The sequence below is a fragment of the Schistocerca gregaria genome, chromosome 4 (assembly GCF_023897955.1).
Source record: "Schistocerca gregaria isolate iqSchGreg1 chromosome 4, iqSchGreg1.2, whole genome shotgun sequence".
Lineage (NCBI taxonomy): Eukaryota > Metazoa > Arthropoda > Insecta > Orthoptera > Acrididae > Schistocerca > Schistocerca gregaria.
Genome location: NC_064923.1, coordinates 176,604,297 through 176,629,142, shown reverse-complemented (window position 1 = coordinate 176,629,142; position 24,846 = coordinate 176,604,297). Strand labels below are relative to the sequence as shown.

The 24,846-nt window shown below is 39.2% G+C and overlaps 1 protein-coding gene across 1 annotated transcript in view; it reads left to right on the top strand.

The window, feature by feature from the left end:
• The first annotated feature begins 9,136 nt into the window (after positions 1 to 9,136).
• LOC126267245 (ADAM 17-like protease) overlaps positions 9,137 to 24,846 on the top strand; it is a 146,441-nt gene continuing 130,731 nt past the window's right edge. The window contains exons 1-3 of the mRNA XM_049972253.1: positions 9,137 to 9,335; positions 22,380 to 22,518; positions 22,760 to 22,860. Of these exons, the coding sequence (XP_049828210.1) occupies positions 9,245 to 9,335; positions 22,380 to 22,518; positions 22,760 to 22,860 (331 nt within the window). The 5' untranslated portion in view covers positions 9,137 to 9,244. The remainder of the gene's footprint in view (positions 9,336 to 22,379; positions 22,519 to 22,759; positions 22,861 to 24,846) is intronic.

Genomic DNA, 24,846 nt, shown 5'->3' with positions numbered 1-24,846 from the left:
TGCAATGTCTGCAGCATTTTCGGTTTGCTACATGAAATAAACTTGCTTACATTCTTTCCAGTATACCTGCGCCATCGAACACTGGCTGTATGCCATTTAATAGATTATTTTACTTTAGAAACAGCTGGTGAGTTCTCAACAAGTTGTCTTCTCTGTCTGATTTTCAATTGCAAAAATTCAGGAAGGCTGAGTACATTGGTAGAGAATAATCTTCCAGCAGCTCTATATCAGGTCCTGGTCAAAACATGTAGCTGTCTATTGTAAAATGATCACTTCAGTTAACACTGTCTTAGTGGGGTCCAGTATTCCATTCATACTGCATGCACCAGTTTCTTTAGTAGCTCTTGGTGCGAGTGAGGAAATCTCAAATTTTTTTAAATATATTTGTATCAATATTAGCGTTTCTCTAATATCGTTTTCTTCACAATATATTAAGGCATACTTAATTTTCTTGTGGAATTGAATGCCACGTCCTGTCACCAATTGATTATTGCATTGTATCCAATATAACTTTCAACAATGTTGTTACAATAAAGGATCAACCTGAAGCTGCAAACCAAAAAACTACAAGTAGGTATGAATGCACCTCTCCAATATGGGAGCTTCACCAACGACTGTCACAGTTTTATACGAATGTATGCCATTGAGAGGTCTCCAAAGCACTTGGTGATGTGTTTACATTATAAAAAACCTTGAGGAAGTTTACTGTTGCATGTTGCTTGGGTTAGTTAATTTCAAGAGCTTGCAGAAAGTACTCAAGGAAGTATTTCTCCTGGAGTTGCATCTTGAGATATATCTATGGAAATTTAAAGTCTCATGCTTAGAAACCAGAGCAACCATCACCATTGTAACATTATTATCAAGAAAGAAAAATCCTGCTGAAAAACAAGAAGTTAAGAAATGTCTGAGTGAAGAAATAGATACAGAAGCGCACATATTTAAGTTGTCAAGAAACACTGCTGAATGAACTAAAACCAGAAGACTTTTCTCAGATTAAAAACTTTATAGAAATATTGTACCATATTCTGGGGTTACTTTGGCCTTTCCAGGTAGCTTTGGCCCACTGCTCAGGAAAAAATTTAAATTTTTCCCCTATGACAAAGTTATATCATAAGCATGGACACAGCATGGCAGTATGCATTCACAATGCACATAGAACGATGAAAAGTCTGTGAGCTCTACAAAGTAATATTGTATTGGCAACACTGGATTTGATAATGACTGTTGCTATTTCAGCAATCATTACTTACCAATAGCTCCTTCCTGGAAGATTCATGCCTTTTAAGCTAAAAATGAAGTAGGTGTAATTTTGTATAATAGCAGTGAAATGTAATAAAGTGAGATACTGCCATTTGAGTGAAATACGATTCAGATAACATATTTTACAATTTGGGAAAATGTTGCACATTTTTGCACTATATGGGGATACTTTAGCCTGGGCCAAAGTAACCCCAAAATAAGGATGGAATGGAGCTAGAATCTGATGGTGATTCTGAAAGTCCCTCTAGTGTGCAGGATGATGTCCAGCAACACAAAATGTTGAAAGATAAATTTGCAGTTGGGCAATGTGTCGCATTTTTATATATCAAAGAAAAATGTTCTGGAATTGTGAATGATGTTATTGATGAGGATCCTAAAGTTAACTGTAAGGGAAAGACAAAATCCTATTTCAAATAGGCAGAACAAAAAAAACTATTTTACCATTTACCATTCGGAAGAGTTAATAATAACTGTCAGTCCACCGCGACCAACAAAACTTGGCTACTTCTGTCGTCTGTGTAACAACGCTCATATTGGTACTGTATAGTATCGTTAACCTATTTGCAGATAGTTATTCTAGTGTAACATTTTCTATACTTGAAAATGAATTAGTCAGTTGCTAAAATATTTTAACCCTTGTAGCTTTATTATGTAGTGCTGCTACCATTTTATGGGCAAATCTGTGGAATATGTGATAGAATACTGTATCATCTGCTGGTAGCTGGCAAGTTCAGGGTGTTGTTATTTTGGTTATCACAACAAATCGTTTGAATTATTGCAAGACAGACCAGGATCGCTCGGGGGAACCTTGCTGCACAGTGGTAATGCATAGTTCAGGCAAGGGGATTTCTCCACCACTGGGTTCCATTGATGTTGCAGAGAATATGACTAGAAGTGGCACTTTGACATAACAGGTGCGCTGCTGTCTTGTGTAAATAGCTGTGATCTTGGTAGCAGTTTCATTCACAGCCCAGCAGTCCTACCTATACCAGAAGAGGAGACTACACAGAGCTACCAGCGGCAGTCACGAGTTTGGGTTTGTGTCATGGTGCAACTTCAGTATATGCTAGGCATACAATGAAGTACTTCAAAACAGGATACAACACTGCAACAAGCTGTACTCCTAAAAGACCGACTTTTAATTAGTCTGAGACTTTTGCAAACAATATTTATCACTGTACTTACAAATGTAATGCATTCATATTTATGCTAACATTAAAAAACAGCTAAAATTTAAAGATAAATTTGGTCATTCTACTTACCCTTCCGGTATGGAGCACATAGTAATAAGCGTTCCTGGCATAGACAAGTAAGTGAAAGAGTTGAAAGCGAATAAGTCGCCAGGTCGTAATGGAATCCCAATTCGGTTTTACAAAGAGTAGTCTACGGCATTCGTCCCTTACTTAGCTTGCATTCATCGTGAATCTCTCGCCTAGCGTCAAGTACAAAGCGCCTGGATAAAGCATAGGTGATTCCCATACATAAGAAGTGTGAAGGAAGAGACCTGCAAAATTACGGACTAATATCCTTAACATCGGTTTGCAGCAGAATCCTTGAACGTATTCTCAGTTTGAATACACTAAATTTCCTTCAGAGGGAAAACCGTCTGTCCACAAATGAGCATGGTTTTAGGAAGCACTGCTCGTGCGAAATTCAGCTTGCCTTTTTCTCACATGATATCCTGTGAACTACCGATGACGAGCAACAGGCGGATTCCATATTCCTAGATTTCTGTAAAACATTTTACATGGTGCAAAATTGTCAACTGTTAACAAAGATACAAGCATACAGAATAGGTTCCCAAATATGTGGGTAGCTCGAAGACTTCTTAAGTATCAGAATCCGGTATGTTGCCCTCGATGGCGAGTGTTTTTCAGATACAAAGGTATCGTCAGAAGTGTCTCAGGGAAGCGTGACAGGACCGCTGTTATTTTCTATACACATAAATGGTCTGGCCAAGAGGATGGGCAGCAATCTGCGGTTGTTTGCTGATGGTGCTGTGTTGTGTGAAAGTTGTCAGCAACGAGTGACTGTAGGAGTATACAAGAACACTTAGATAAAATTTATAGTTGGTGTTGCGAATGCCAGCTAACTCTAAATGAAGAAAACTGAAAGTTAATGTAGATGAGTAAGAAAAATAAACCCGTAATGTTCGAATACAGCATTAGTAGTGTGCTCCTTGACACAGGCCCATCGATTAAATGTCTAGGTTTAATGTTGCAAAGCAATATGAATTGAAATGAGGAAGTATTAGACTAGGGGAGGACATAAGGATCATGAAGATAAGATCAGGGAGATTTGGGCTCGTTTTGAGGCAGACAGATATTCTTTTTCCTCCTCCCTCTATTTGCAAGGGAATAGGAAAGGAAATGACTAGTAGCAGTATGGTATATTCTCCACCACTCACCATATTGTGACTTGCGGTGTATGTATGTTGATGTAGATGCAAAAGCAAAGTAATCAGTAAATGCACTTTGCACTTTATTGGGTGAAGGTGGCAATTACATATGTTGGGTCTCAATGGTACATTTGATTGACCCAGCTATCTTCGTGCTATTTTTCTTTTTGACACTGATATTTTCATACCAGTAATAACATACAAAACTTTTGCAAGTTTCAGAAAAACTTACAGTAACTGTCAAGTTCTTTAGTGTTTTATTGTTATATCTGTGTCATTTGTCAGTCATACTGGATGGACTACGTCAAGATTACATACATACATATGAATTTTCACAATTTTTCATATAATGTAAAAAGAAAATAAGGATGGATGTAAAAGATGAAAATAACATTATTCTGTGCACTTACTCTGGTCACTGTTGAAAAATTTTCCAATGTAGCAAAATGGGTGCTTTTTCAAGTCCTGTGCAATGTTCATTTTTTAATAATCCTAGTGGCAGACATTGTACTTGAACATTTTTAGAGTAACAACTGGAAAACTATCTCATGTTTCAGACAGTCGACAGCCTGATGTTTCAATGTTTCTCTTATTGTGTGGTTCATGATTATGTATTTTTGGCTTATGCTGAAAGCCCCTTGGTTTCCTTTTTCACTGATGAGGTGTAAAAGTACATAATGTCTAAAAAATTGTCATAATTCCTAACTGGATGGATATAGGCTTCCAGTACTCCAGTCTTTTGTTTGAAGTGATGATGTTGACAGTTTTTTTTGTAGCATTAACATGTCCTTGCAAACTGAAGAGCATCTTCATAACAGCAAGTCATAATTAATGGGACTGTAAAATAGTGCATAATACACTGTCATAATACATTGGTCAATTAATACATTCTTTAGTCTCCTCATAAGTTATATTACTTAGAAGAGGTTGGAGTACACATATACTTTATGTTCATTCGTTGTTAGTTTGCTGCCAGTCATAAAGCCCAGCAGTTTGATTTTCTTTTTACTGTCCTGGTATGCAAAGTTGCTGAGGCGTGAGACCAGGTTACGTGTTTTTCTTTATTCATTTTCATTTCATTTTTCGCAAACTATTCTTTGATGTTTTCAAAAACCACATATGTTGCCTGTAGAGCTTGTGCAGCTATTTTTATTTAGACAAAAAGGATAGTGTCATTAGCACACCGTAACAAGTGGTTGTTACAACCTATATCATTGACATAAATAAGAAACAGGAGAGGTCCTATGAGAAATCCCTGTGGTATGACATGCTATAATTTTTATTTTTGGGAGATTTCTCCATGCACCTGCCTTTGGATCTGAAGGTAAGATTGAAGAGTTGTAGAAATAACACCTCCAATACTATAAAGCTTCAGCTTATAACATATTATCTTGCTCGAGAAGCAGTCAAATGCCTTACTGAAGACACAGAATGCCCATGACAGTTTTTCTCTGTTCTCAGACTTCTGTCTCGTCTTTGTAATTAAGATCAGTGCTGCTATAACTGTTGGCTTTCCTTTGCGAAAGCCATACCATGGTCCTAATAGAGTTTGTTGCCTTCAAAGTAACATAATATCTGGTGTTTTATCACAGACTCCATAATTTATCTGAAATTGAGATTACTGAAATTCATCTAAAACTCGACACTTCACATGAGTTTCGGTCTGAGCCAGGGAGGTGTGCGTCTCGCTGCCCCTGCATGCAACACTTTCTCTGTCGAGGAGAGCTCTTGAAGAAGTTCTGTGCTGTGGTTGCTGCAAGAAGCAAATTGTCGTGTGTTGTTTTATAACGCCAGCAAGTTGTCGAATTCTGTGCCCCACAGCATGGGTAAGAAAAACACGCAAAAAAAACCTGCTCCCACGAGGGGGCCTCCAGTTCTGTGACTCACTGAGTCTGCCAGCCAAGCCAGGAAGACCCAAGAAGATGAGTGGCATCCTGTTCCCCATTTTTACGTCAAATGCAGAGGCGAGTGGACAACAGTGTTCGACTTGATGACGACCTGCCCCACGAATGAGGTTGTCTACGAGTCTGTCGACACAGACTCGCTGATCTGCGTTCTGGGGGCAAACCTGGTCGATCACAGGACGACCAACTGCGCTGTGGCCTCCCATATCGTCAATGCGCCGCCGTCGCATGAGAAGATGTCTTCCCCACAGAAGAAGAAGCGACCAAGGCACCCCTAAGGGGGTTGCCTTGGTGTTGTGACGAGGCAGCCGTCCAGGAAGGGCTGCTGCGAGCCGGGTTTGTTAACACTACTGCAAGGTTGCACAACTGGACGAAAAGGAATAGGGCGCTCTATGCTGTGACCGTGCAAACGCCGACGGCGAGGGCGGCATCTTCGGCTTGCAGAAGCTGCTGGACTTCCTGGTTACGACAGAAGCTCTCCCAATCGCCATGGACCCCCAGCCCCAGTGCGTCAAGTGCTCTGGCGAGAACGATAGACGCCGCGCCTGTGACCGTGGCAGAGAAGTTTTGACGACTTTTGCCCGGTGTGGTGGCCTGTTCGTCGCCAGCTGGCGCGACTGCTCAGCTTTTTCAAGCCACAGTCGTGCCGAAGTCGGGGAGGCGGCTGCGGCCGCAACGACGCAGAGGAAGAGACGGCGACGCCAGCGACGAAGATGACAGACACAGACCTGTCTGCCCCAGCAGAGGAACAGCGCAGTAGCAGCTACCCCCGCCAGGAGCGGGGACGGCCGCCCAGAGGCCGACGGACGGGATGCAGCTCGCACTTCCGAGAAGAGCAGCGGCATCGACCTCAGCATCGTCATGGATAAAGCCACGGCAGCCCTCAAAGCTGTTGTGGTGGCTGCCTTTGCAGCCCCCATGGCGGTAGACAAGGAAGTGGCCTTGAGGCAATTGTGTGCAGTTCTTACTCAAGATCTACGCCCAGCAGAAGGACCTCGAACCCCTGCAAATGCTCCTGCAACCTCGTAGCGTGCCCCACCTGCTGCCCTAGCAGCACTGCAGGGGAAGGGCACCAAGAAAACAGCCGCAACCCCAACGGTAACGGCAGCTACGCCGACCATCGGAGGGCAGCCCCCTCAAGGGAACGAGAAGTCAAAAGGGCAGCATATATCACGCATGCGCTTGTAGATCTCTGATGAATCTGCGGTGCAGTACGCCGAGCAAGCAGAGCTGCTCGAGGAGCAACAGAGGTAGAAATGCACCACGTAGTAACAGGGGACACCGACCAACAGCGAGCTGCCGCCGTTCATCACCAGCCTGATTATGCTATGCCAAGTCATTAACGACACGGCACAGCAGAGGGCGGAAGTCAACAGACTGCGTTATTGCGCTGGATTCCTTTTAATATAATGACCAATGCCACTGACACAGTATCCTCTTGCACGATACCTGCTATTAACTTAACCTACCCTTGCATGAACTTTCGCAGTCAGCAAGACATCCGCTACTGCTATTACTACCCGAGCTAACTATCACAGATTTTATCCCCCTTGTCACTCTTTTCCCTCTGCCCTTCAAACCGCTACCCTTCGTTCGACTTTCTATCCAATCTATCTCCATATGAGTGCATATTAATAGTTAACCTTAACCAGAAGTAAGTAAACCTTTTGAGCTGGCCATCATGCCTCTGTGGGGGTGGAGGGACTCCACCTCTTAGCAACAAAAAAAAAAAAAAAATAGAGAGAGAGAAAGCTTCACATGAGTTACCATTCTTGTAGAATGATGCAGCCCCTGCCAGTTTCAGGAAAGCAGGGAAGACGCCGAAGGATAAACATTGTTGATTACTGTAGCTAGTGGCTGAACAAGCTGCGGGATAATTTTCTTCAGGATTGTGCAGGATATGGCATAGATATCTAAGAACTCTGAACACACTATTTTTACAATGTCTTTAGGGTACACTTCCTTCTAGTTTTTAACATTGCAACAGCTTACAAGTACTTGCAGAAAGATGCAAGAAACTGTTTCCACCACCTTGAAAAAGTAATGTATTGTAGATTAGTTTCACACCTTTGTAAAAATAAAGTTTTAACAAAATTTCTGTTTGGTTTCCAGAAGGGTTTTTCAACGGAAAATGCTATATATACTTTCAGTAATGAAATATTAAATGCTCTGATTAACCGGAAGTCACCCGTTGGGATTTTTTGTGATCTATCAAAGGCTTTTGATTGTGTAAATCATGGAATAATTCTAGATGAGCTCAAGTACTGTGGTATGAATGGGACAGTGCTCAAATGATTTGACTCATACCTAACTGGAAGAGTGCAGAAAGTTGAAATAAACAGTTCACATAATATGCAAAAAAACTGGTGATTTCTCAAACTGGGGAACAATCAGGAATGAGGTGACGCAAGGTTCGGTCTTGGGTCCTCTGCTGTTCTTAATGTATATTAATGACTTGCCATTCTATATTCACGAAGATGCAAAGCTGGTACTTTTTGCCGATAATACTAGTATAGCTATCACACTGACAGACAAGAATTAAGTGGTGAAATTGTAAACAATGTTTTTCAGAAAATCATTAAGTGGTTCTCTGCAAATGGGCTCTCATTAAACTTTGACAAAACACAGTATATACAGTTCCACACAGTAAATGGAATGACCCCATTAATAAATATAGACTTCGATCAGAAATAGATAGCTAGGGTAGAATATTCAAAATTTCTATATGTGTGCATTGATGAGGGGTTGAACTGGAAAAAACACACTGAGGATCTGCTGAAACGTTTGAGTTCAGCTACTTATGCTATTAGGGCAATTGCAAATTTTGGCTATATACATCTGAGTAAATTAGCTTACCTATTTTCATTCTCTGCTTTCGTATGGCATTATCTTCTGGGGTAACTCATCATTGAGTAAAAGAGTGTTCATTGCACAAAAGCGTGTAATCAGAATAATTGCTGGAGCTCATCCGAGATCATCCTGCAGGCACTTATTTAAAGAGCTAGAAATCTTCACTGTAGCCTCACAATATATATATTCACTTATGAAATTTGTTATTAACAATACGAACGAATTCAAAAATAATAGCAGTGTACATGGCTACAACTCTAGGAGAAAGGATGATCTTCACTACTCAAGGTTAAATCTTTGGCTCAGAAGGGGGTAAATTATGCTGCCACAAAAGTCTTTGGTCCCTTAACTAATAGCATCAAAAGTCTGACAGATAGCCATATAGCATTTAAAAGGAAGTTAAAAGAATTTTTAATGGCAACTCCTTCTACTCATCAGATGAACTTTTGGCTATAGTAAGTGGTTAATTTCCCAACCTCCACAAAAAAATTATTTATTGTCATGTAATATTTTGTCTGATGTAATATCTTGTATAGACACCTTTTATTAACCTGACACGTTCCACATCATTACGAAGTGTCGTATTCATGATCTATGGAACAAGTACTAATCTAATCTAATCTTGCGCTAACTATTTTTGGAAGTTGTGGAAACTTGCGGAAGTCGATTTACTAGAAGCTGATTGAACGTCAAAGAACTTGCAAGGAATTACGAAAGTTTACTTGCTACTGAAGTTCACTGTGCTTGACAAACTCGTATGACAGACGACGCTGAAACCTAACACCAAGCGTCGCAAGCGAGATGTAAACAAATTGAGTGACACTTGGGGAAAATGTGGAGCGGGTCGTACACTATTCGCTGGGTGGGGCACGGAAAAGTTATGTTGTTGTTTCTCTTTTGTCAGCTAGTGAACGACGCTGACGGTAAGCAAAACTAGCTTGTAAATGGAACAATTCTCGACAGTCAATATTATGATAGGTGTTTTAACAAGGATCTTGTGCTCAACGCGTTAAGGCATGGAAATGAATTTTATACTACCGGTATTATATGGTAGTATATGCGACAGGGCAATCCCAACTGAGATTATACGATCATAATATTTAATTATTCCCTGAAAATTTTTCAGTGATCATTGTTATGTTAGTATAACACCAAAAGGACGATTATTATCTTTCAACATAGTACACTATTCATACTACACTCATAACCGCATGACGGGACAGTGACTGCAGTTGCATTTTCGTTACATACGTAGAGTTCCAGTTTGCCTTAGAATAACTGAATGAATATTCCTCCAGAACTCCCCTGGGTGAAAGAAAATTAGTAGTATTCACATTTCACTGAGGACGTATTTTTGCAAACATGTATTGTATGTTACCCAAATAACATTTGATTTTGTAGTCGGTTGTACGTATCACATGTGCTTAAATTGCCGTTTAAAATGTGTTGATTTAATTATTTCTTGAACCGACATGAGCAGTACATCCGTTGGTAGTTTAGCTACATAGTTACCATGGATCATTTTGCACGATAATTCGTCGTGACGTGGAACGAATCATTTTACATTCATATTGCAAATTTCTACATCTATTTGTACTCTAAACATCACCAAATAATTATTTTTCCCGAAATGAAAACAAGATATACAGGTTGGGTTAGCAATTCTTACCCATCACCTTTTACACATTACAAACAGAGAAATTTTCTACAGAATAGGAAGAGTTGCCCAGGAGAAAGTTTTTTAATTTATTTTAAAATTTTACCTTGCTGTCTGTTAGACATTTTCTATCACTAGGTAAGTGGTCAGAAACTTACGTTGCAGCTTTGTGCACCCCTTTCTGTGCCTTGATGTTGAGTAAAGAATGTCATTTTTTCTTCTGGTATTGTAATTATGTACCTCATTGTTCCTTTTGAACTGTAGTGGTTTATTTACAAACTTCATCAGGGAATAAATATACTGTGAAGCAATAGCCAGAATGCCCAACTCCTTAAACAGATTTCTACAAGATGATCGCTGGTGAGCACCACACGTTATTCTTTCAGCACTTTTTTGGGCATGAAGACCCTCTTTCTTAAAGATGAATTACCTCAAAACATTATCCCATATGACATTACTGAATGAAAATAAGCAAAATATGCCAACTTACTGTTTTCTCTCTCCTCTCTCCCCCCCCCCCCCCCCACCTCAATGTGTTAAAATTATGAGACGCAAATGTCGCTGAACTAAGTTGTTTTTGGATTTTCAAAATGTGCTTTTTCCCATTTAAATTCTCATCAATTAAATGTGATGTGTCTTTTTTACTTCAGGGTGAGACCATTCGCACAAAACCAGTCAGTGTTACTTTTGAGAGCATTGTTCACCATTTCTTCCATTTCTGTATGTATACTGGGAGTGGTTACAATACTCGTGTCACCTGCAAAAAGAACTAATTCTGCTTGTTTTGCATTAGATGGTATATCTTTTACATAGGCGTATATGAGAAACAGTAGTGGGCCTAAGATTGAGCCTCAGATAAACCCGTGTGTGATTTATCCCCAGTCAGAATTATGTCCCTGGATTCCATTGGTTGAATTACTACTATGTACGACTTTCTGCATTCTTTTGGTTAGATATGACATGATTCATTGGTTGGCTATACCATCAACCCCATAAAACTTCAATTTATCTAGGAGTGTAATAAGATTCGCACAGTGTGTATATGTGGATGCCTGTAAATAAACATCTTTTCACATTAGAATGCATTACATTTTATATGTAGTATCATATTCCATAGGATATGCGGAATGTGTAATTGGACTTGCTAATGATGTGTTTGCTTGTTTTCCTAGTTTGAGTGTGTTTCCTTCTGCCTTTTTTTAGGTTAGCCCAGTGGTCCCATGTAAATGGTCTGGTTGGCTGGTTGATTTGGGGAGTAAAGGGACTAAATGGCAGGATCATCAGTTGTGTAGTGGTCATGTAATGTCATCATTGGTTTTCTGTAATATTAATGAGTCCTTTGCATCTCGATTTCCTGTGACCTATTGCTTCCTTGCTGTGAGAGCTGCTATCCAGGATCTCATCACCAGGATCTGGACTCTGTTCTACCCTTGTCTCCTCTTTTCTTCCATGTACCCTTCTAAAATTGTTTTTATAAGCCCCCTCCCTCTTTCTTAATTGTGACTAATACAGTTTCATTTTCTTCTCTGTATTACATCCAGTATTGGTCTTTGCTCGCTCACTCTTCTTAGTACCTCCCCATGTTTCACTCTTATCTGTCCAACTTATTCTTACCACCCTCCACCATGCCCACATTTCAAAAGCCTCCTGCCTTGCTGTGTCTTTCTTCCTCAGTGCCCGTGTTTCAGCACCACACAGGAGCACACACAATATAAAACATTTTATTAACCTCTTCCATGAGTCTGTATCAATGTTGATGCGGAAAATTTTCCTTTTCATATAAAACACCTCTTTTACAGTTGATATTCTAGCTTTATTTCCTTTACTTCTCTTCCAGTCCATTTCAACACTACTTCTGAGGCATTTAAAGCTTTTCACATGTTCTAATACTTCTTCATTCATCATTATTTTTACCTTTTTATTTCTTTCTAGTGCCATTACTTTCTTTGTATTGATTTTAATTCTATAAATCTTTCCTTTGGCTTCTGTGGTAACCACTATGTCCTGTAATTCTTTTTCACCTGTTACTGGGAGGACCATGTTGTTTGCAAATCTCAGACACCATATTCTTCTTCCACCAATTTTTACCCCTTTGTTATCTGACGGGCAATGGGCAGTCATAATTTAAAGTATAGACTGAAAGGAGTTGGAGGCAGACACCAGCCTTATCTTACTTCTTTTCCTTGTTCTATCCAGTTCATACTTCCTCTTCTCACTTTCATTGATGCTTTTTGATTTAAATTTATTTGGGAATCAATGTAATACAGCTATGCCAGAAGCTGAAGTTCTTATGTTAACTAATGAAAACAGCAGAAACTGTGCAAGCCTGTTAAATGAATTATCACAAGAAATGCTCTCTGTAACATTTGTTAAACCAGGTGCATTATTTAACAAAGCTACTAGAGGCATTCATAGCAAAATAAAATACCTAGGAAAAGAAGGCACAGATGATAGTAAAGAAGACCTATAATTTCAGGAATGCTGTAGAAGAGTTAATCAGGAATATGTTGCACACAAGGGTGATGTGTAAAATTCCATACCAGCAAGACAGGGTACAGACAAATTGTCATATCAGCTGAACAAGAGCATTGTAAAAGCAGGTGAACAATACAATCATGCAACAGTACTTAATGTAAACAGATTCCTAACAACACAAGATTTCACATGGCAAGGATTGTGTATAAACAAAGGAGGAATAAAGAGACTGTGCAGAGAATTAAAGTATGCAATAACAACCAAAAAGCAGACCATAGTCATGGGTAATATGAGGGCGGATCTAATATAAATGGGATTTTATTTTTTATTTAAATTATTTTATTGAAAAACTCAAGGCAATTATAATTTATTTTTCCCGCATAGTCTCCCACTTTGGAAATGCGTTTGTCCCGTACGGGCATCTTTTTGATGTCCTCATCATAAAAAGAACTGGGTCTAGTCACCAGCCAGTTGTACATAAGTCTTCCACACTCTCATCATCTTCAAATCGTTGCGCTCCTAGAGCTTCTGTAAGTGGCCCGAATAAATGGAAATTGTAGGTTGGTATGTCTGGGCTGTGAGGAAGATGATCAAGTGTAGTCCAGTGCATTCCTGTAGCTTGGAGACAGTTAGAGCTGCAGTATGAGGTCGCACATTGTCATGGAAGAGGATGACCTGTTGAATCAACTGGTCTTGTCATTTGTGTTGATATGCATTTTTCGCCCTGTTCAACAGTTCACAGTATAAGCAGCATTGATTGTGTGTCATTCATACAATAAAATCAATCAGCAAAATACCTCGCTGATTAAGAAAAATGGTTGAAAGAACCTTGCCAGCTGACAGTCGAGTCTTAACTTTCACTGGTGCTGCCTTCCCTTTCCTCGTACACTCCCTATTGGCTTGTTTGGGTTCTGGAATGTAGTGGTGAACCCATGTTTTGTTTCAAGTGACAATCCAACTAAAAAATGTGTCACCTTCTTCTGCAAACCTTGCTGTAAGCCTGTGACAGACCTCCAAACGTCTCAACTTCAGATTTTTGGCCAAAAGCTTAGGGACCCATCTGGAAAACTCTTTATGGATGATTTGTGACGATTGCTTGACAGCTCCTATAACTGATTCCGACTTTTTGTGCAATTTCCGATACTCTCGCCCCTTGATTGTCATCATTAATGTCTTTAACCACAGGAATGCTTTGTTTGTAATGCTGGTGACTGTACATCTGATTTTCCACACGTTCTTGTCCTTCCTTGAACTTTTATGCCAGTTAAACGCATGCGTCCTTGATAATGTTTTATCACCGAACTGTGAAGTCAATCTTTGGCAAATTTCTGCTGCTGTAACTCCTTCACGAGCAAGAAATTTGATAATTGTGCTTTGTGCAATGGAGGGGTGCACCTGTTGCTCAGACATTGTGAGTGTTACTGACAAAATGGTGGGAAATATCAAACAGTACACTCTCCTCACTTCTAACGGTTCCGCCTAAGCATAGCAGAGGTATGGGGCCAGTCCTACCAACTGTTGATGTTCAGGAACAAAATTCCCATTTATATTGATCCCCCCTCATAACTTAGCAGTAACCATCATGACAGAAGTAGAAGAATCTTCTATATAATCAAAAAACCAGGAAGATGGAGGAAGGGGGAAACAGGAAGATCACAATGTGTCAATAGAAACTACTGATTGTGGATTAAACGTAATAAAGGAACCATCACACACAGCAAAGATTGTGAAATACATCAAAGCATACAACTAACAACTTCAAAAGTTGAAAAAATAGAAACAAAACCAATGCAGACTTTGCAGAGAATACGAGCAGTTCCCCACTATTTAGCAAAATACTTTATTCCACAGCCAACGAATGAGAAGTAGGGCGAGATACGAATACAGCATTGTTACATATCAAACCCCAATTACAACAGATATTCAGAAACTCAGGACTCATAAAGAGAAACAAAGAAAAAAAACCATTTAACATCTTGTACCAAAATATTCAGTACTTAGGTAACGAAAAACTTGAAGTGGAAGTGATTCTGAATGAAACACAACTGGATACATAACGCATCAGTGGGCATGGGCTAAATGAAGCAGAACTTAGCAGCCTATTAAAAAGAGACTATGATTTGATTAAGTATTTCTGTAGATCAAAACATAAAGGTGGAGGTGTTGCTATATACAAGAAGAAAATTGGAAGTCTACAAGATACTGAATACTGTAAATGTGTAATTCTTCCAGCTTGCATTGAAAAAGATTTTGAAACTACTGGTGTAGTGAGTGAAGAGCTCAGAATTATTTGTGTATACAAGTCCCCAAGTGGTAATATTACAACATTTCTGTAAAAAAACTAGAAAAATTATTACCGAAGATTGAAATGAAAGATGTTATAGTACGTGGAGACTATAACATAGATATGGGTAAAGAATCAAAACCAAAACAAAAATTATGAAAGACATCATTACATGTTTCTTTATACATTTACAAAACAGTAATATGATTAATAAAAGGAAATTCAGTACTAGAAAGAAATACAGACGTTCATACATATGAAACAAGAAATACAGGCCAGCTGAGAAGTATGCAACACCGACTGAGAGTTGCTGAAAACGTTCCTCACTACTCGGGTATCAAACTCATAAAGTGCCTTCCAAAATGTTTGCTGGACAGTCTGAGCAAAAAGACATTCCAAAAACTTTTAAAGGATTATTTAATGGAAAAGAATATTATAACGTAGAAGAGTGTATGTATCGATGAATGAAAAATGGTACTTTTACTGTGATAGAGGTACTGTAAGTAATTGTACATATTATTATATGTAAATAACTTGAGGACATGAATTCTCAGAGAAAAATGTAAATATGAGTATAATGTAGTATGTAAATAATTTTCAGGATCTAAAAAATGGGTGAAAAATATATGCAATATTATTATAAGTATTGCCATATTGACGTATAAAATTGTAATAGAAAGGTTAAAAACTGCAAGAAAATAGGCTTAAGTTGACCTTGTCCTATATTACAAGTACACACTTTGTACAAAATGTACTCAGATGCGACCAAATAAAAATCAAATCAATAAAGTGTCTGGTTTTCCAGTTCACTCTCTTTCTCCTCATTATAGTTGCAAGCTTATCCCAAGCCACATAACAGAGGATTTTTCCCAGTGCATAAAGCTCATGTGCAGGTCTCGCCCCTTTTCAGTAAGCCTCTCTTCCAAAATTCGCTAGAGTCCTAGTGCCCCCTCGTGCCTGTATTCCATCTAAAAACCAAATTTCTCTGCAGCCAGATTCTCCTCAGTTACCTTTTCTAGTCTCTTATTAATGATTCTTAACATAACTTTGGCTGCATCTCAAATGGGGCCAATTGCCCTGTGCTGACTACATTTCTTAGTTCCTTGTTTCTTTGGTGTCAGAAAGTCCTGGTCATTCCCCACTGTCATATTTTGCTACATAACCTCAATATTTCTCTTACTCCTCCTTGGTTTAAACATTTTAGTATTGTTGCAGCTGTTGCACTCTTCCCTTCTTCCATTATGATTGTTGGTCCTGTCTTTACACTTTTCATTGATTCAAGTTCCAGAGTTGTTGGTTTGTGATCTGTGTCAAATAGCTCTTCTAAATGGTCTTGCCATTCTTTAGGATGTCTTCATGGCCATTGTATACTTGGCTCTGTTGTAGTATTGACAGTAAATATTATTTTCCATTTCTCTCCAGTACCTCAACTAAATTGCACTCCTCTTTTAGCCATTTTTCCCTAGCCTGTTTATTATTCAGCCTCCAGTACATTTTCCTTGTGTCTTCATGTTTTTGTTTTTGAATTTTCTTCTCTCCTCCATCTTCAAAATAACTTCTTCTGTACTCCACAGCTTTTTTGTCCTTTCCTTGTTTACATTTCCTGTACTTTCCTCTCCTGGTTTTATGATTCCTTCTTTCAACATACCCCCAAAGTCATGCAGAACCAATATACCTGGTGATCAAAAAGTCAGTATAAATTTGAAAACTGAATAAATCACAAAATAATGTAGACAGAGGTACAAATTGACACACATGATTGGAATGACATGGGGTTTTATTAGAACAAAAAAAATACAAAAGTTCAAAAAATGTCTGACAGATGTCGCTTCATCTGATCAGAATAGCCATAATTAGCATAACAAAGTAAGACAAACCAAAGATGACGATCTTTACAGGAAATGCTCAATATGTCCACCATCATTCCTCAACAATAGCTGTAGTCGAGGAATAATGTTTTGAACAGCACTGTAAAGCATGTCTGGAGTTATGGTGAGGCATTGGCGTCGGTGTTGTCTTTCAGCATCCCTAGAGATGTCGGTCAATCATGATACACTTGTGACTTCAGGTAACCCCAAAGCCAATAATCACACGGACAGAGGTCTGGGGACCTGGGAGGCCAAGCATGACGAAAGTGGCGGCTGAGCACACGATCATCACCAAATGACGCGCGCAAGAGATCTTTCAAGCATCTAGCAATATGGGGTGGAGTGCCGTCCTGCATAAACATCGTACGTTCCAGCAGGTGTTTATCAGCCAGGCTGAGGGTGATGCGATTCTGTAACATATCGGCGTATCTCTCACCGTCACGGTAGCAGTTACAAAACCAGAATCACGCATTTCCTTGAAGAAAAAAGGCCCAATAACAGTAGAGGTGGTAAATCCAATCCACACTGTGACTTTCTCGTCGTGCAATGGAGTTTCCACGACAGTTTTTGGTAGCCCAAATTCTGCAGTTGTGGGCATTGACAGACCCTCGGAGCGTGAAATACGCTTCGTCGGTCCACAACACGTTACTCAACCAATCGTCATCTTCCACCATCTTTTGAAACACCCACACCGCAAATGCCCTCCGCTTCACTAAATTGCCAGGTAACAGTTCGTGATGCTGATGGATTTTGTTCGGATAGCATTTGAGGGTACGCCTCAGTGCCAACCAAACAGTAGTGTATGGAATGCCGGTGCGACTTGCGACTGCACGAGCATTGACTTCCCAATGCATAGACGAACTCGCTGCAGTCTCCTTTTCTTCCTGAACTGTCTCAGCAGCATTACACCTTGTGCTCGGTCAGCCATTACGGGGTCTATCTTCTAAACAACCCCTGGCTTCGAACTTCAAAATCACTCTCACCACAGCTGCATTTGTCAACGGACTTTTACCCATTCTAATCCCCTTCCAAAAGCGATAGGATCGTAATGCTGAACTAGCACATTCTCCATTCTGATAATAAAGCTTCACTGAAAGCACCTTTTCAGGTAAAGTCAACATGCTGCAACTGCTGGCACATCTGATTCTCTCTCTCTCTCATTACAGCTCCTTTTATACACAATTTCAGTCACTGACGTTTTGCTGTCCAGCGCCATCTGTCGGACATATTGTGAACTTTTTTTTTTGTTCTTATAAAACCCCATGTCATTCCAAGCATCTGTGTCAGTTTTTACCCCCCTATCTCCATTTTTCCGTGGTTTATTAAGTTTTCAAATTTATACTGACTTTTTGATCACCTGGTAGAATAACTTAGTATGTTATATGGCTAACATGTTGTCAGACCTTATATTGGCTATTAGCATTACAGACAAATGCCACATGAGCAAAACAAAGGATGTTAGCACTTTTGCTCATGGTCAGATGGTTGGTGCCCATTTCATAGACTACTCCATCTGCAATTTTGTGTAGCAACTGAGCTTAATTAAAGCTTCAGTACTGCTTGACCAGTTCACAACCAAGCTTTCATTGTGCAACCTCGCTTAATGTTGAAGCTATCCTAAAGGTCAGACTGTCATCACATTTTACATACCAAAACATAATGCAGATGCAAATCAAATTAATGCTCCTTTCTTTTTCTGTTTGTGCATATGTGAGTTTGCATTTCACATCATTATATGACGGGCTACAGCCAACATTTTGTACTATTAGGTTCAATTCACATTATTGTGGTTATCATGTGGAGCGTGGAATGTCAGATCCCTTAATCGGGCAGGTAGGTTAGAAGATTTAAAAAGGGAAATGGATAGGTTAAAGTTAGATATAGTGGGAATTAGTGAAGTTCAGTGGCAGGAGGAACAAGACTTTCGGTCAGGTGAATATAGGTTTATAAATACAAAATCAAATAGGGGTAATGCAGGAGTAGGTTTAATAATGAATAAAAAAAATAGGAGTGCGGGTAAGCTACTACAAACAGCATAGTGAATGCATTATTGTGGCCAAGATGGACACAAAGCCCATGCCTACTACAGTAGTATAAGTTTATATGACAACTAGCTCTGCAGATGATGAAGAAATTGATGAAATGTATGATGAGATAAAAGAAATTATTCAGGTAGTGAAGGGAGATGAAAATTTAAGTCATGGGTGACTGGAATTCGTCAGTAGGAAAAGGGAGAGAAGGAAACATAGTGGGTGAATATGGATTGGGGGACAGAAATGGAAGAGGAAGCCGTCTGGTAGAATTTTGCACAGAGCATAACTTAATCATAGCTAACACTTGGTTCAAGAATCATAAAAGAAGGTTGTATACATGGAAGAATCCTGGAGATACTAAAAGGTATCAGATAGATTATATAATGGTAAGACAGAGATTTAGGAATCAGGTTTTAAATTGTAGGACATTTCCAGGGGCAGATGTGGACGCTGACCACAATCTATTGGTTATGACCTGTAGATTAAAACTGAAGAAACTGCAAAAAGGTGGGAATTTAAGGTCATGGGATCTGGATAAGATGAAAGAACCAGAGGTTGTACAGAGTTTCAAGGAGAGCATAAGGGATCAATTGACAGGAATGGGGGAAAGAAACACAGTAGAAGAAGAATGGGTAGCTCTGAGGGATGAAGTAGTGAAGGCAGCAGAGGATAAAGTAGGTAAAAAGACGAGGGCTACTAGAAATCCTTGGGTAACAGAAGAAATATTGAATTTAATTGATGAAAGGAGAAAATATAAAAATGCAGTGAATGAAGCAGGCAAAAAGGAATACAGACGTCTCAAAAATGAGATCGACAGAAAGTGCAAAATGGCTAAGCAGGGATGGCTAGAGGACAAATGTAAGGATGTGGAGGCTTATATCACGAGGGGTAAGATAGATACTGTCTACACAAAAATTAAAGAGACCTTCGGAGAGAAGAGAACTACTTGTATGAATATCAAGAGCTTTGATGGAAACCCAGTCCTAAGCAAAGAAGGGAAAGCAAAAAGGTGGAAGGAGTATATAGAGGGTCTATACTATGGCAGTGTACTTGAGGACAATATTATGGAAATGGAAGAGGATGTAGATGAAGATGAAATGAGAGATAAGATACTGCGTGAAGAGTTTGACAAAGCACTGAAAGACCTGAGTCGAAACAAGGCCCCGGGATTAGACAACATTCCATTAGAACTACTGACCGCCTTGGGAGAGCCAATCATGGCAAAACTCTACCAGCTGGTGAGAAAGATGTATGAGACAGGCGAAATACCCTCAGACTTCAAGAAGAATATAATAATTCCAATCCCAAAGAAAGCAGGTGCTGACAAATGTGAAAATTACCGAACAATCAGTTTAATAAGTCACAGCTACAAAATACTAACGCGAATTCTTTACAGACAAATGGAAAAACTGGTAGATGCGGACCTCGGGGAGGATCAGTTTGGATTCCGTAGAAATTTTGGAACACGTGAGGCAGTAGTGACCTTACGACTTATCTTAGAAGAAAGATTAAGAAAAGGCAAACCTACGTTTCTAGCATTTGTAGACTTGGAGAAAGCTTTTGACAATGTTGACTGGAATACTCTCTTTCAAATTCTGAAGGTGGCAAGGGTAAAATACAGGGAGCGAAAGGCTATTTACAATTTGTATAGAAACCAGGTGGCAGTCATAAGAGTCGAGGGGCATGAAAGGGAAGCAGTGGTTGGGAAAGGAGTGAGACAGGGTTGTAGCCTCTCCCCGATGTTATTCAATCTGTATATTGAGCAAGCAGTAAAGGAAACAAAAGAAAAATTCGGAGTAGGTATTAAAATTCATGGAGAAGTAGTATAAACTTTGAGGTTCGCTGATGACATTGTAATTCTGTCAGAGACAGCAAAGGACCTGGAAGAGTAATTGAACGGAATGGACAGTGTCTTGAAAGGAGGATATAAGATGAACATTAACAAAAGCAAAACGAGGATAATGGAATGTAGTGAAATTAAATCGTGTGATGCTGAGGGAATTAGATTAATAAATGAGACACTTAAAGTAGTAAAGGAGTTTTGCTATTTAGGAAGTAAAATAACTGATGATGGTCAAAGTAGAGAGGATATAAAATGTAGACTGGCAATGGCAAGGAAAGCGTTTCTGTAGAAGAGAAATTTGTTAACATCGAGTATAGATTTAAGTATTAGGAAGTCGTTTAAGTATTTGTATGGAGTGTAGCCATGTTTGGAAGTGAAACATGGACGATAACTAGTTTGGACAAGAAGAGAATAGAAGCTTTTGAAATGTGGTGCTACAGAAGAATGCTGAAGATAAGGTGGGTAGATCACGTAACTAATGAGGAGATATTGAATAGGATTGGGCAAAAGAGAAATTTGTGGCACAACTTGACTAGAAGAATGGATCGGTTGGTAGGACATGTTTTGAGGCATCAAGGGATCACAAATTTAGCATTGGAGGGGAGCGTGGAGGGTAAAAATCGTAGAGGGAGACCAAGAGATGAATACACTAAGCAGATTCAGAAGGATGTAGGTTGCAGTAGGTACTGGGAGATGAAAAAGCATGCACAGGACAGAGTAGCATGGAGAGCTGCATCAAACCAGTCTCAGGACTGAAGACAACAACAACAACAACAACAACAACAACAACAACATGTGCTCCTATGTCAAGGATCTATGGTGAACAACATATTTGGAAGAAACTAGTGTCCTCAGAGTGCACTGCAGTGTGTAACTGTGTTGTCAGCATTCTTCATGTATTACAAGAGCTGATAAAATGGTCACACTGCAGTAAACAGCTCTCCAGCTCTGTGTTAAACAGTAACAACTGGCAAACCAGCATTCGGTTCAAAAACATCTCCTCAGTGTGGGCTGAAGAACCAGCAACCCACACATGAGACCTCTGCTCACTGCTCACAAGACACTGACATTAGTAGAGGTGAAAGAACACTGTCACTAAACATTCATCGGATACAAGAAAGTCATCTGGACTGGTGTGTGTGTGTGTGTGTGTGTGTGTGTGTGTGTGTGTGTGTGTGTGTGTGTGTGTGTGTGTGTGTGTGTGTGTGTGTGTGTGCGCGCGCGCGCGTGTACACACGGTGGTGGTGGTGGTTGTTGTCATTTTATAAATGTTTTTGTTATTGTTCTTAATTTAAAAAAAAAAAAAATGGTTCAAATGGTTCTGAGCACTGTGCGACTTAACATCGGTGGTCATCAGTCCCCTAGAACTTAGAACTACTTAAACCTAACTAACCTAAGGACATCACACATATCCATGCCCGAGGCAGGATTCAAACCTGCGACCGTAGCGCTCACGCGGTTCCAGACTGAAGTGCCTAGAACCGCACGGCCACACCGGCTGGCATTCTTAATCATTCATGGTTTATATTTACAAAGCTTTGAACAAGAAAAGTGAGTTATATATATAGTCATTTACATACTTACACTCCTTGTTTGACAAGAATGAGTCAAGCTGTTAGTTATGATCTTACAGTAAGAAGCATCCTGCCATTTACTTCTAGTTGCTTAGGGAAACAGAATTCGAATACATCAAAAGTTGCTACTTTGTTTGTAACTTCCTATTAATGCATTTGCTTAGGCCCAGATGTTGCTGCTTATATTAAAATTTGTGAATCTATAAAACTGATTATAAATATTTCTTTTCCAGGTTCTATTTACAAAAACCTGAGGCACTTTGAGACCCTTCACACTTCACATTTCAAACACACAATTGTGAAAAGAGGAATAAATCCAAGCCCACATCCATTCAATAAAATAAAAGAGGTGTCATTCAGCACTCTGGGAAGGTAGTATCCAGTTATTTAATTACAGTTATAGGTATAAGGTCACTGATTTTCATGTTGATTAAGATTTTAAACAGAGTATATTTTGCTGGTCTGCATTCTTGTTCATTATTTTCAGGTATAGTTGTATGTTCAGAAAGCAAATTCTTTCTGTATGGTAATGTACTTCACATCTGATGAGCTCAAATGTAAATGTTCATGAGGTGCTCACATTGAGCTAGACATTTGCCTCTTTTTGTTTTAGAGATTTCCGTCTGATACTGAGTCCGAGGAAGGATATTCTTCACTCCAAATTTAAGGCATATTCAGTTGACAGTGAAGGAACAGAAAAACCTGTTTTTGTAGGTGAGTTAACATCCATATTTTCCTAGCATGTCTTTGAGCTAAATAACTCTAAATATCAAGCAAGCATGCTAGCAGTATGATCCAGCAGTATCACATCTCCCATGCATGGAAAAATATTTGATTATTGGTAATGCATGCCAAAGTTTTATGTTGTGGTTTGTTATTCTATCCAGATGAATGTTGACCAAATTTTTTGTCATTAATGTGTTGGCTGTCACACTTGACAATTTCTGATGTTGGGTGTTGAGATAATAAAATATAATACTTGTTACTTCTCTTTCTTTTTCTTTTTTTAATTTACGTACTTTTAAACCCTGTTATCTCTATTCTTCTCCAAATGCAGTTGTGATGATAATGTTAGATTTTTAAAAGTAAGTGTGCCGTTTTGTTATTGCCATATATTTTTTGGAAGCTGTTGATGTTAAGTGTGACAGATCAAACCAAAATGGTAACACAGCAGAAACAATGACCAAGGGTAAGAAAATAAATATACTTACTGATTCTTAAGTTTCACAAGGTGTATTATGAGCAAAAAAAGTTTTGAGCAAATGGGCACATATGGATAGTATTTCAGCAACAGTCCAAATTTTCATCAGGCACACTGATGCCATGAGGCTGGAATGCTCTTTTATAACTTCTGGCATCCACTATTTCCTTAATAGTACAAGCCATCTGTTGTTATAGGCTTGGAGCCTGGTGTCACATTAGGCTTACTGTCACTGTCCATGCACTGCCAGCAGTCATAGATGTACCCTGTTGTGCCACTTTATCACTTTCATGATCGGGTCGAGGCCTGCTGGCTTTTGAGCATATGGTGTGTAAGGTCATATGATTCTTTCGATGACACCCTGAGTAACAGTGTCTTTGAAGTTTTAACATTAATGGATTCTTTTATAGTGACTTCCAGAAGTAAAAAATATGAGTAGGCACTAGCATTTGGTCAAAATTCAGCTGCCAAGCAATGTTTTGCAACTTCTGATTTGTGTGGTTGTTCCATAGTTCTGAATATTTGGCTGGCATACAGGTGTGCGAGAAAATTAATGAAACTGATTTTTATCTACAAAGTTTTTATTTATTTATTTATTCATTCATTAATTTTTGTCTTTCAAATAACAGTACTGTCCCCCTTCAAAGTAGTTCCTTGAGCAACTGTACTTGGGCAGAGTTGTTATTCCCAGTCTTGGTGACAGGGCTGAAAAGCTGCAACTGGTAGGGCTTTTAACATGTTAGGCACATTCTTTTGCACGTTCTCTAAAGTCTTAAAACTGTATCCTTTTAAGACATTTTTTAGTTCCAGAAAAAGAAAAATGTCACAAGGACTCTAATCAGGTAACTAGAGGGACTGTGGAACAACATGAATGTCTTTGGAGATCAAAAATTGTGTGATGGAAGTGGCCGTGTGACATGGGGCGTTGTCATGATATAGCATCCACTTATCTGCAGAGTGCAAATCTTCAGTCAAAATTTGATGTGTGATATAAGTTTAACAAGTCACCCGTTGTGCTTGCTGTTAAATGTCAGTCTGATCTCACAGAAGCATGCACATGTTTGACATTTTTGTCAGTTTTTGAAGTTGAAGGTCTACCTGAGTGAGGTTCTTCTTCATTGTGTCATCAGCTTTTAAAAAAGATTTGTCCCAGCGAAAAACTTGTGCTCGTGATAAAGAATTTTTCCTAAAAGCCTGTTTCAACTTTTCAAGGGTCACACTCTGACTCCCCAAGTTTAATACAAAACATGATGACTTAACATTCCTCTAAATTTTGCTGTTCCATTTTCATAACACACAACAAAAACACAACTTCACTGGCACTCTAAAAAATTATGTGAGGGCTATACGGAGCTGAAACTCTGGGCTGAAAGTCTGGAAGGGATGAGGACACCACCTTAAGCAAGTAGAACAAAGTGGTGTCAGATTACTCACAGTGTTGTCAGTCTCATCACTTTTGTCACACACCTTGTATGACTGGTCACAAGGGATTGGGTATA